The sequence below is a fragment of the Danio rerio genome, chromosome 12 (genome assembly GCF_049306965.1).
Source record: "Danio rerio strain Tuebingen ecotype United States chromosome 12, GRCz12tu, whole genome shotgun sequence".
NCBI lineage: Eukaryota > Metazoa > Chordata > Actinopteri > Cypriniformes > Danionidae > Danio > Danio rerio.
In genome coordinates, this window is record NC_133187.1 from 9,514,526 (window position 1) to 9,527,443 (window position 12,918).

At 33.2% G+C, this 12,918-nt stretch overlaps 1 protein-coding gene across 8 annotated transcripts in view; it reads right to left on the bottom strand.

Moving 5' to 3' along the window:
* Positions 1-8,592: 8,592 nt before the first annotated feature.
* The window catches only part of exoc6 (exocyst complex component 6), a 119,860-nt gene continuing 115,534 nt past the window's right edge, over positions 8,593-12,918 (bottom strand). For all 8 annotated transcript variants that reach the window (XM_021480047.3, XM_005156063.5, XM_021480046.3 and 5 more), the window contains one exon: positions 8,593-10,085. In XM_021480047.3, coding sequence (XP_021335722.1) covers positions 9,953-10,085 — 133 coding nt within the window. In that variant the 3' untranslated portion in view covers positions 8,593-9,952. The remainder of the gene's footprint in view (positions 10,086-12,918) is intronic.

The following is a 12,918-nucleotide window of genomic DNA, read 5'->3' on the forward strand; positions in this document are numbered from 1 at the left end:
ATAACGTGGAAAAAACAAGCTGGGAAGCGAGTCAGTTAAAGAGACAGGATGGCTCCAAATTTTTCCCTCTCCTCATTCTTTGATGTGTGCCTGCCCTGCATTTCACCTTTCATCCTGTGCAATGGGACGGGGAATACTCACGCATGACACATCTATGTTTGAGGGTATTTTAGGCATGCCTCTGAGTAAGCAGTGCGTTCATATGTTAACCCATTACTCAACCGTTGCCATATTTATTCTACGGCATGACCCAAGCATGCCAAATACCCTAAACGAACCTTCAAACTTGGCCTTATTTGTGAATTTGTGCAATTATGAGGCTTGTTTTCCCTCGTAAGAGTCGTGGCAGTGTGTGAAATGCTTTGATGAACCTAATAAACTCTTTGAGCCCAGAGCAATGCAACCTGAAGTTCAAGGATAGTTCACAGAGGAAAGCTTGTATAAATTCCTCTGTTCGTTTACAACGTGGTTTATGTTGGTATTTATTTATTTTAGATTATAACATATGTGTAAACTGTGCCTTTCTACTTTGAGGTGCTGTTTTTTTTTAAAACCACTTTGTTTAAGTCTGAACTTTATTGTAGACTTTGATGGATTTAAAAAGGGTAGATTTTTATTTTTGCTATATATTTACTCACACAAAAAACATAATTAGTATCTTATTTCAGATTTTTTTATTTTTAATTATAAAAAATATGGAATATTTAATTAAATGTTAAGGGACATGTTCTCAGAATAGTGATTTTATCTGTTTATATAAATGTGTTTATTTTTATTTCTTGTAAAGATTATATAGTAACCCCCAAACACACACATTATATATATATATATATATATATATATATATATATATATATATATATATATATATATATATATATATATATATATATATATATATATATATATATATATATATATGACAAATCTATCTTTTAAATCCATAGGTTTAATAGGAAACTATTCAATATTATATTTGTGCATATACATTAGATTAGTCAGTACTGAAGCCAAATCTGGAGCTCAACTAACAAAATAACTTGCGTTATTGGACCAAAAACTAGTACACCCAAATGTATGTTATAGAAAAATATTGAAAACAAATTTTAAAAAGAGGAAAATCAGGGACACATAAAATGGAAAAAATTTTGTTGAAATTTTGTAGGTTGTAATTTTTTTTTTTTGCAATATTTTGCTTGTATTTAATTGTATTATCTTTCTATTTCTAGTTTGGAGACTAAAATGTTATTTTAATAAATATATCTGTTTAATAAGTCTGTTTTGTTCAAATGCACAAAAATATATTGCCTATATTCACTGGGAAATTGATAAAAACATTTATTTTCAAAATGGGGTGTACTCCATGCTACACAAACACACACACACACACACACACACACACACACACACACACACACACACACACACACACACACACACACACACACACACACACACACACACACACACACACACACACACACACACACACACACACACACACACACACATATATATATATATATATATATATATATATATATATATATATATATATATATAATAAAGCCTCAATTTATTTGACTTTACTGGATTTATTAAGCATGGATGAAATATAAAGTAAAATAATGTTTTATACCAGGACACGATAACATTTCTCTTCCAAATTTCATATAAAATAATTGTAATTTAAATATAAAATAATTGTAATTTAAAGAATTTCTCTCTAGAAAACAACTAGGTCAGAATAAACCAATGATTTCAATTGAGACTGAAAATCCAACAAATATTAATTTCCCAACTCAAAGTTAAAACATTGGTGTTGTTAGTGAATTAACAAATATTAAATATACAGTTGAAATCAGCATTATTAACCCCCTGAATTATTACCCCCATGTTTATTTTCCCCCAATTTCTGTTTAACAGAGAGCAGATTTTATCAACACATTTCTAAACATAATAGGTTTTATAACTCATTTCTAATAACTGATTTATTTTATCTTTGCCATGATGACAGTAAATAATATTTTACTAGATATTTTTCAGGATACAGCTTAAAGTTACATTTAAAGGCTTAACTAGGTTAATTAGGCTAACTAAGCAGGATAGGGTAATTAGACACATTTTTGTATAACCATGGTTTGTTCTGTAGACCATCCAAAAATATACAGCTTAAAGGGCCTAATAATTTGACCTTAAAATGTTTTTTTTTAAAGTAAAAGTTTTTAAAAAGTTTTTTAAAGTAAAAACTGCTTTTATTCTAGCCAAAATAAACAAATCAGACTTTCTCAAAAAATAAAATAAAAATAAATCATACTGTAAAATTTCCTTTCTCTTTTTTAACATAATCTGGGAAATATATATTAAAAAAGGGTCATTAATTCATTAATAAAAAATAATAATATTCACCGAGTTTTTATAACTAAAACCGAGTTTACCGCACGCATTGATTCGCTTTCAGCTATTAATATCTTGTTTAGGCTACATGTTTGTTTATCGATCCATCAATATTAGTAATCTTCTTTCTAAGAAACCCTGTATTTCTGGTCTAATTTTTCATTCTCTCCCAGCGCGGAGTTTTGTGTGCTGGTGCCGGTGCTCGTTCCCGGGCGCTGGTGACCCGCTGGTGACCCTGCAGCGCGGACCCTGACATCTCTGTGAACTCCGAGAGCTAAGCTCGCCAAGTTCACTGTCCATCAAATAACGAGATACGCCGCCTGAGCAGCAGTAATTATCCACACTGCCATCTATTCTGCGTTGTCCATCACAAAAATCAAATCAAGGGCATCATTAAAGCCACTTACAGTAATGTTCTAATTGGGTCAAGAGATAAACAATCTTTCACTGCAGCGCGAGAGAGAAGGAGAGAGAGATTTAATTGGAGCCTTCGATGAAAATCGACGCTTTTATCAGTTTTCCCCGCCTATATTTAGCCATGCAAGAGGGGAAAACCTGTTTTCAAAACGTAGTTGGAAATTATATAATGACTTTAAAGGAATAGTTTACCCAAAATGAAAATAATGTAGTCATTCACCCTGTTTACTCATTACTTAAGCCTACTTTCTTGTTGAACGCAAAAGAAGACATTTTGAAGAAAGCAGGAAACCTGTAGCATTTACTTCCATAGTATTTGTTTTTCCTTTGGAATTGCAGGTTGTCAGCTTTCTTCAAAACATCTTCTTTTGTGTACATCAAAACAGAAACTCCTAAAGGTTTGGCACCACACGAAGGTAAGAAGGCTAAATATTAAGTAGCCCCCTAATTTCTCTTTCTTTCTTTCTTTCTTTCTTTCTTTCTTTCTTTCTTTCTTTCTTTCTTTCTTTCTTTCTTTTCTTTCTTTCTTTTGGTTTCTTTCTTTCTTTCTGTCTGTCTGTCTGTCTGTCTATCTATCTATCTATCTATCAAAAATGTCACAGGAATTGTGAGAGCTAAAGTTTGTTGTGATGATAGCGCGGTTAAACTCCGATAATTTCAAAATAGCCTGTTTTAAAGAAAGTAAGTTTATTATAGAAAATATAGGCTATGCAAAATAATATATAAACAAAACTACAAACCTACCGTGGGCTCACATAAGACATAAAAGAAGTGTTATTTTTGCCTCCTCAGGCGAACACGACTTGCACTCCAAACAATGCAGGATTGTTCCGACGCAAATTTGGGTGAAATGTGGACAAACCTAAGTTTGGGTTCAAAATTTAATTAACATAACTGTTGGGTTTGTCCATATTTTACTCAGATTTAGCTCAGTCCTTTATTTAGTGCGCAATGACATGTAATTTCTAACTTTGGTGGTGACTAAAATGCAAAAAAATAGTCAAGAGTCTTTATTTAGCAGCACACCCCTTCCCCACATAATTCGCACACCCATAAAAAGAAACATTTTGATTACCATCTTTGAAAATATCTCTACCCTCTGAGGAAAGGAAATATATACCCTATTATCATCACTTTCACAGCATATATTCAAACTATATAATCTTTACCTTAGATGACGTGTCTCTGCAGCCCGCTGGAGCTACTGGCTGTTGTTGTTTACTTGCATAAAATGACTCGCATTAGTGACACGTGGCACAGCTATAGGTAGTGAATTTGTCTTTGATTTATGAGTTTACATGACATATAGACCCGCGAACGCAGTTTGAACCGTGAGCACCGCAGGAGGGGGTCACGAGAGCACAGCCAAACAGTTCACTAAAGGGTCAGACTGAAGACTCGGATTTGAAGCCGTGTAACCTGCAGTCTCTGGAGCCTCATTCCGCCTTTTATTTGCATTTAAAAATACTGTTGCTATTAAAGGCTCCGACCTTCCTGGCCAAAGCAAACTAAACGATCAGATAGTGGAATATAAACGGGTTTAACCGTGTCAGCGTAGGTTGTATAATTAATGCCTTTTGAAGATAGCTTATGTGTAAATGAGTGTTTCCATAGGGTTTTGTTTTTGTGTGTGTGTGTGTGTGTGTGTGTGTGTTTGTTTTAGAAATACAAAATATTTAGCACTTAAACTTAATTACTTAACTAAATGTATTGGCTGAGCTTACTAGTGTTTGTCATGGTGTAAACTTGAAGTTCATTTAGATTTTATTCAGTAGTATTATTCTACAATGTAATTCTGTGCATATGCATCTCTTTTTAAATCAGTTTATAACACAAATCAGGACTGGATTTAACTAATAACTGAGGTAAGCAGCCGCTTAGGGCTTCTGGAAATTTCGGGGCCCCCAATAAATACCTAGACGTATAAATTATACCTGTAATTTATGTAGCACATCTGAAATGTATAGTTTGGGTCTTGCAAAATGTTAAGCTTTTCGAAAAGTGTACATTATAGTGCAAATATGTCTCACACAATGAAATAGTTTATTATTTATATATATTTTTTTAATTTAAAGAAAAATAAATGTTGAAAAGACTATTAGTAAAAGACAGAAAAAACACAAATAAAATAAGTAAATACATATTGCTTACTGTTGGGGCTGGAATTGCTTATAGGGCCCCAAATAACGATCTGCCCCTGACACAAATACCTGTATTGTGAATTTAAGCTCTGGCGCAAAATATAGAATCCAGTAATTTTAGCATCTACATTTTGATATTTTATCTGTTAATTCCACATCACCAGTTTTATTTTTAAATTTGAACATTTATTTATTATGATTTGTGACTTTTTCCTTGAGGACGATGTCAGCAAGAAACAAGAAAAACATGTTAAGAACAAAGAAAAAACTGTTTAGCTGTTTTTTAAATTATTTAATATTTTTAATTTACAGTTGAATTTAGAATTATTAGCTTCGCTTTAATTTTTTTTTTTCATTTTTAAATATTTCCCAAATTATGTTTAACAGAGCAAGGAAATTTTCACAGTATGACTGATAATAATTTTTCTTCTCGTTTTATTGCGACAAAAAAAAAAAAAACTGTTTTTAATTTTTTGAAAGCCATTTTAAGGTCAAAATTATTACCCTAACCTGCCTAGTTAACCTAATTAACCAAGTTAAGCCTTTAAATGTAACTTTAAGCTGTATAGAAGTGTCTTAAAAATATTTAGTTAAATATTATTTACTGTCATCATGGCAAAGATAAATTAAACTAATTAGAGATGAGTTATTAAAACTATTATGTTTAGAAATGCGTTGAAAAAAATCTTCTCTCCGTTAAACAGAAATTGAGGAAAAAAATAAACAGGGGGGCTAAAAATTCTAAATTCAACTGTATGTATAGGTTGAAATACATCTGTATTTTTTCTAATAATACTACAGATTTGCAGTAAAACAGATCTGGTGAATCTAAATTATAAGCACTATTTTCACAACTATAACGTCACAAGTTATCATAAACATACAACAGCTATTTATCAAAGCAGAAATGTTGTAATGTACTTAAATTCTGTAAAAATGTTCATATTTATTAATAATTCAAAAATAGAAACAGCTCCTGTACACAAACAAGTTGTGTGTTATTTGAATGGTAAAACAATTTCCTCCCTTCTAAAGCAAAGTGGTTTTACTTTAAATAAACATTCCAAACCAAGCAGCATCAATCGTGAAGAAATGATCACAAGTATACTTTTTGTGCGAAATATACAAGAAGTCTGGCAACTCTGAAATAAGAAAACATGTTTAGAAGCTTTTTGTTTTTATTTCAGGTATGGAATCTCCTTTGTATTCCTTGTAAAATATACACAGCATCACTGTGAGTATTCACATGTGTAAAATATAGATCATTTTAATGTGGCAATACACTGAAACAAAATGCTGTCTGCAAAGTTGTTGCAAACAATTTATTTGTGTTGAATTTAGACAAACAAATTAAATTTAGTAATGTTCAACTTAATTTGTTTGTTTAAAATCAGCCCAAATAAATAGTTTACAACCCCTTAACTTAAAAAAAAAAATTAGTTAATCCAAGGAATCATCCCTGAATCATTTTTTTCAGTGCATCACTGGCCCTTGAACATTTCCTACTAGTTGTCAAACTTCATAACAAGAGGCAAATCAATCATATATTAATGTTAAAACAGCTGCCATCACATTAATTATTAATATGTGGACTTTTTGGATTCTCTGAAGCTATAGAAATTAAAAATGTAAAACAGGAAATAGGTCAGGACCATTGTTATTGTTTACATCCCTCAAAATTGTCTACAGTGCAATCTGGCAACAGGTCAAGCAGCACGACCTAAAAGGTCTGAAAACCCATATAATGAATCTAATCCTCAATGGAATAGAATGAGAAATGAACTTTTGTGAACCAAAGGTATTGTTTGAAGCTTTGAGATCCCACAGCAGGATGAGTTGGATGTGTTTTTGATTTGTTGTACTGTACAGTATATAACCGTCCAAAAATTTGAGATCTGGCAACCCTGCAAAAAAATGAGTGCATGTATGCATGCACTCATTTATGTATGTATGTTTATTGTCTCAAGTTTAGCAAGGCTGAATTTGTTTGATTGCAAATACAATAAAACAGTTATGTCTATTTAAAATAAGGGTGTCACATTTGTATGTATTTTAAAGCATCTCAAAGATGGCATTTTATTAAAGCCTCCTTTCTGCTGTAAACATTGGAGTTGATCAATGTGAAAGTTATCAGTCAGACTTACAATGAAATACACTAACTTTTCATTAGTTGATGTATTTACTAACAATAACCTACAGCATTTAATAATAACTAGAAAGGTAAAGTTTGTTATGTTTTTAGTATGGATTGGTATATTGTATATATATTTCCAGTATGATTAGTATGTTTCCAGTGTCGATCGGTATGTCATTATTATGGATTAGTATGTTGTTAGCATGAATTGGTTTGCTGTTAGTATGTCCAATGTAAAGTCAATGGCAGTTTTACAATGGAAGTCTATGGGACAGTTGCTTGGGTGCTGTAAGTCGTTGCTAGGGTGTGGCTAGTAAGGTCATCAGTGATCGGCAGATTGGTAGTCTGAGTTAAATGAGCTCAAACTTAAGTCTGTATGACAGTCTGGCGCAAAGTTATGAGGTCACAAAGTTAGCTCCAATGTTAAGCCAATTTTTGTTAAGCCAATTTTTAATGTCAGTTTTCGGTAAACCGTAAGTGGGATCAGTTGGAAAAGAAACCTAATTCAGCATAGTTTGGAGGTTTGGAGTTAGTTTGGTGGTTGTAGTATGAACGGTCCAGGAGGAGATGCGTTCTTAAAATAGTCTAAGAAGAAAAATAGTATGTTGGCTTTCTCAAGCCACCGTAATTATGTAAATCCACCGTTGTGCTTGTTAACATTATTTAATGGACTGCGAGTCAAAAAATGCTGGTTTCCACAAAATTCCTTCATGTTGTCCCAACACAAATCAATTAAATTTAATGTATAGTTTTTACATATTTCAGTTGATTGAACATAAAACAATTATATACAAGAATTGTGTTTCAACTCATTTAAAATAAACCCTTTGAACAAGCAGTAAAAGCCATTTTTGAGTGTACTGTAAAAAGTGTATTGTTCATTGTTATAAGATATATAAATGTATTTATTTATTTATTTTTCTGGTCAAAGACAATTAGGAGTTAAAATTCTGTTTAAAAATGTATTTATTTATTTTTCTGGTCAAAGACAATTAGGAGTTAAAATTATGTTTAACTGAATTCTAAGCCAAAAATAATGATGACTTTTAAAGGTCAAAATAAGTATATAGTTCCACAAGTACATATTGTTACAGGCTTGCAAAATCTGGTGGCCTGAGGCCCCTGGGCTATGTTTTTTCAATCGGTCAACTTCTTTCTAGATAGCCCGCCAGGCATGGTGTAGATAGATTTAGGTAGCCGGACTGAAAAAAAAAACAATAGTCCATGGGACTTGGGCTACCAGATTTTGCGAGGCCACGGACAATCATTTCACCTAAATTTTGACATTTTTGTTTTAAAACATTCGACAATTGCATTTAATATGCTCTTTATTAAATTGTTTTGAAAAAGCAATTTATTTCCTTTTAAAAAATACTTTAGATTAAATATAAAATGTCATGTTCTTGAGATGTCAACCCTTTAAACCTTAACCTGAATAGTATTTAGAAATACAAAGCTCTTGTTAAGACATTAGGCAGAAAACAGCAACACCAACAACAACTATATTTTTGTGATCATATTTTATTAAAGCACACAAATAAAAATGAGTGGACCTTGAAAACATCTGAAGTCACTTGGGTTTGAGGAACTCCAGGTAATGCAGATGGGGACTTTGGGATATTGTGATCCTCATCAGGGTTACACTTCAAATTAACCTTCAGTAATATTATAACAAACATTACACAATGCTTAACATATCATTAGGTAATGCATATTCAAAATGTCTTCATTTAATATATTTTAATATCGGAATATAAAGTAACTACTGATTTGTTAAGCAGGTCATGAGAGTTATTTTAAAGCAGAACCAGAATTAGTGTCGTTACAGTCGTGAGATCACAGGAAACGTACATATGGGACCACTCAGAGCTAACGACAAAAGTTTTATCTTTACATTCCATTTTTTCCCGCCCGATTTTAACAAAATAGTGTGGTATATACAATGGTCATTTAAATACATTAGCATATACAGTTGCTTGTTGAAAGGCAAACTTAAATAATCTTTTAATCAGTGCAAAAATGCCCGGTGAATATCAAATGAAGAAAACAAAATAGGTTGAAACTATGAAATGAAGCTAACGTTTCTCTGTAGCTGGACCAATTATTGCTCATTTTAATAATAAAAAAGAAATCTAAAGAATACTAAAGCATTTGAACCCAAAGCTTTCAATTAACCCTGAGGAAATTAAAATTAAATATAATTCTGTGGCGCATTTGTGCAACATTCCTTCAAACGGAGCCGACAGTTTTAGATTCTTTTGTTTGAAGCCTGTCGACTTGAAAGCGAAATAAAAACGAAGCACTCTCATGCAAATGTTTTTAGCATTGATGACTTACCTAATGTGAGTGAAACTCAACTCAAGGCAGACCCATGGGAAGCATGATTCCATAGGAGAGTTAAATATATTTAAAAATATGTACAATAAAAACTTCATCCATGGTACGCTAGGGAGAATTTCATACAGGTTGCAATATGACCGATCAGCAGTCACACGCACGCACACACACTCTCTCAAGTGTAGTGTTAGAGTCATTGCACTTTCACAACGTACAAAACATAATTCTCAACCTTTAAAAATACATTACAAAAAATTACTGCATAACTTCTGTTCACTTCTTCTTTTTTTTCTTTCTTCATCTTTGCCCGATATTTACATTATTAGCCTACAGTGGTGAATATTCTGGCAGAAGACATAGAGGATGCAGTCAAAATATATACCACGGTACTTTTCGGAGAGTTCTTACTTTACAGTGAGTTACTGGATTTTGAGCAAAACAAAAAACAAGGGGGGGCCAATGAAAAGAAAATCTAATTTATAAGTTATATTGTCTAACCCAGTGTTTGGAGTTCATGTGGACGACTCTAGGAATGCTGGGACATGCCATTGACCAGACTTCTCAGCTGCTTCACCACAGTCTCGATCAGCTTCTGCCGGTCGCGATCATTCTTCCTGAACTGTGAGAAGATGTTGTTCTTTTTACTCGTGTCTTTCATCCTGAAAAAGGACATTGGGAAGAGAGTATGTAGCAGAAGTCAAATGAATAATGAAGAAAACTTTTGAAGATGCTAGGACGATTATTGCGCGCAATTATAGCTGAAATTTAACACCTCATGGATAAACAAAGATCGCTAATCCGCTTGTTAAGTGGTGACGGGTTTGTGACGTATGTAATACTGTTTCCGGGTCCAACTTTCCGGGTCCGGCTCCACTCATTTGAGTGGAGAAATCATTTGTTTATGATCACGTTTTATTCTTATCACACATTAAAGTTAATTTTATATAAAATCATTGTGTACACAACAATCTCTGGGCTTGCTGCATAACAAAAACCAAAAATTTAACAATTTATAAAAAAAATTAATCACTTTCTGGCCATCGGATATTAGGCATGGACATATATATTGCGATCGTGATTTTCGAAAGCCTTAAATCGCTTTGTAAACGTTTATTATTACCATTTCATGAGTCTCCCCATTCAGTTGAATAGAGCGCTTGGACCCGGAAGCCGCTTCGCGTGACGTCACACTTAACAAGCGGATAGGATTGTACCAGCCTGATCTCGTAACTATTGTACGTTTTGTCAGTTTAGTGACTAATCCGTACGAGTTCGGTAGTATGAAGATGTACAATTTGAAAATGTATAAAAAAGGAGGCACGGCACCAAACCCCGGCTCTAAACTCAACCCTCATTGAGGGATAAGAAAATCCTACGAAATTGTACGAATTCATACGAATTAGTCACTAAATCAAAATGTTATGGGACCACTCAGAGCTAACAACAAATGTTTTATATTTACATTCCATTCATTCAAAATAATTTTTAAGATGATTCCTTGGATTTACTCTTTTTTTTTTTTTAGGTTAAGTGGTTAAACAAACAAATTAGTGATTTAAACAAACAAATTAAGTTGAACATTTCTAAATATAACTTGTTTATTTAAATTCAACACATATAATTGTTTGCAACAATTTTGCGTGCGTCAATTTTTTCTGTGTTTATATAATGGTAATGTAAATACATTAGCATATACAGTTGCTTGTTGAAAGGCAAACCTAAATAATCTTTTAATCAGTGCAAAAATGGCCGGTGAAAATAAATTTAGGAAACAAAATAGGTTGAAACTATGAAATGAAGCTAACGTTTCTCTGTAGCTGGACCAATTATTGCTCATTTTAATAATAAAAAAGAAATCTAAAGAATACCAAAGCATTTGAACCCAAAGCTTTCAATTCACCCTGAGGAAATTAAAATTAAATATAATTCTGTATTTGTGCAACATTCCTTTAAAAGGAGCCGACAGTTTCAGATTATTTTCTGATTATGATTATTATGAAACCTAATCTAACGTTTCTATGTGGCTAGACCAATTGTTGCTCATTTTAATTAAAAAAGAAAAAAAAGAAAGAATACTAAAGCAAAAAGTTACGAATTGCCGTGAGATAGCGATGGATTGCACACAAAATGGCAGGCATTTTAAAAGAGCAATTTTAAAGAAAACACCACCTCAGTGTTTCTTTGGTTTGACGCACCGCGTAAAAAACTGACCGAACAATGAGATTCGCAGTTTTGTTCACATGCCTTGAGCTACTTGGTGGTGCCGAAGCACAAAACGCTTTTCAGATCAAATTCGGTGGCTAGTTTTTTTCCCACTCGATTTTCATAAATGATTGTGATTTAAAGCTTAAGGCTGGTTTATACTTCTGCGATGAAAAAGACATAAGACATAAGAGTAAAAGAATGATACTATTCATAGGCATTTAATGTAAGTAGACTGCAATGCTGCTCTTTTGCCCTGTTTTCAGTGCAAAAAGTAAAACTGAGCACCTTTTTTTCTTCCGTATTCTCAATATATTTTATAAAGGCCATTAAACGCCTGATATTACAGTATCAACTATAATATTAATAAAAAACAAACAAACAGAATACTACGGAACCCCGGAAGGGACGTAGTGGAGGAGAAAAAAATGGGTGGGTAAAAAAAAAATAATGGGTGAAAGAAAAAAAATGGGTGGGAGGAAAATATATATTTCTAAGTTTTTTGCGTTCTCTCGCAAAGTTTTGCGTTCCCTCGCAAAAATGTTTTGCGTTCCCTCGCAAAGATGTTTTGCGTTCTCTCGCAAAACTGTTTCTCCACAAACACTTCCTGTTCACTGCACACACGTAAACCCTCCCGTTTTTGCTGAAATTCTCCCATATTTTTCCATTCTATCCCACTTTCTTTACATTACTGTGCGCTGATTGTCGCCTTTCACTTTGCAACCTCTGAACCAGTGAATGCATGTTTAAGTGCTGACTGACAGACGCGCGCCATACAATAAACTGATCCCAGATCAGCGTCTGTACGCGCCATTTAAAGGGACATTTCTGTTATCAAACAAGTGCGCAGCAAATGAATCTCATGTTTTGTTTAGTTTGATAACAGAGGTGTCTCTGTAAGAATGCACAGATCTATAATGAAAGCAGTCCATAGAAACTTCATATTATTCAGTGTATTTGTCTGTTTAAACATACACCCGCTCCTCTGTAAATGGCGTGTACAGACGCTGATCTGGGATCAGTTTATTGTACGAAGCGCGTCTGTCAGTCAGCGCTTATACATGCATTCACTGGTTCATAGGTAGCATACGCACAGTAATGTAAAGAAAGTGGGGTAGAATGGTAAAATACGGGAGAATTTCGGCAAAAACGGGAGGGTTTACGTGAGTGCAGTGAACAGGAAGTGTTTGTGGAGAAACAGTTTTGCGAGATAACGCAAAACATCTTTGCGAGGGAACGCAAAACATCTTTGCGAGAAAACGCAAAACATCTTTGCGAGGGAACGCAAAA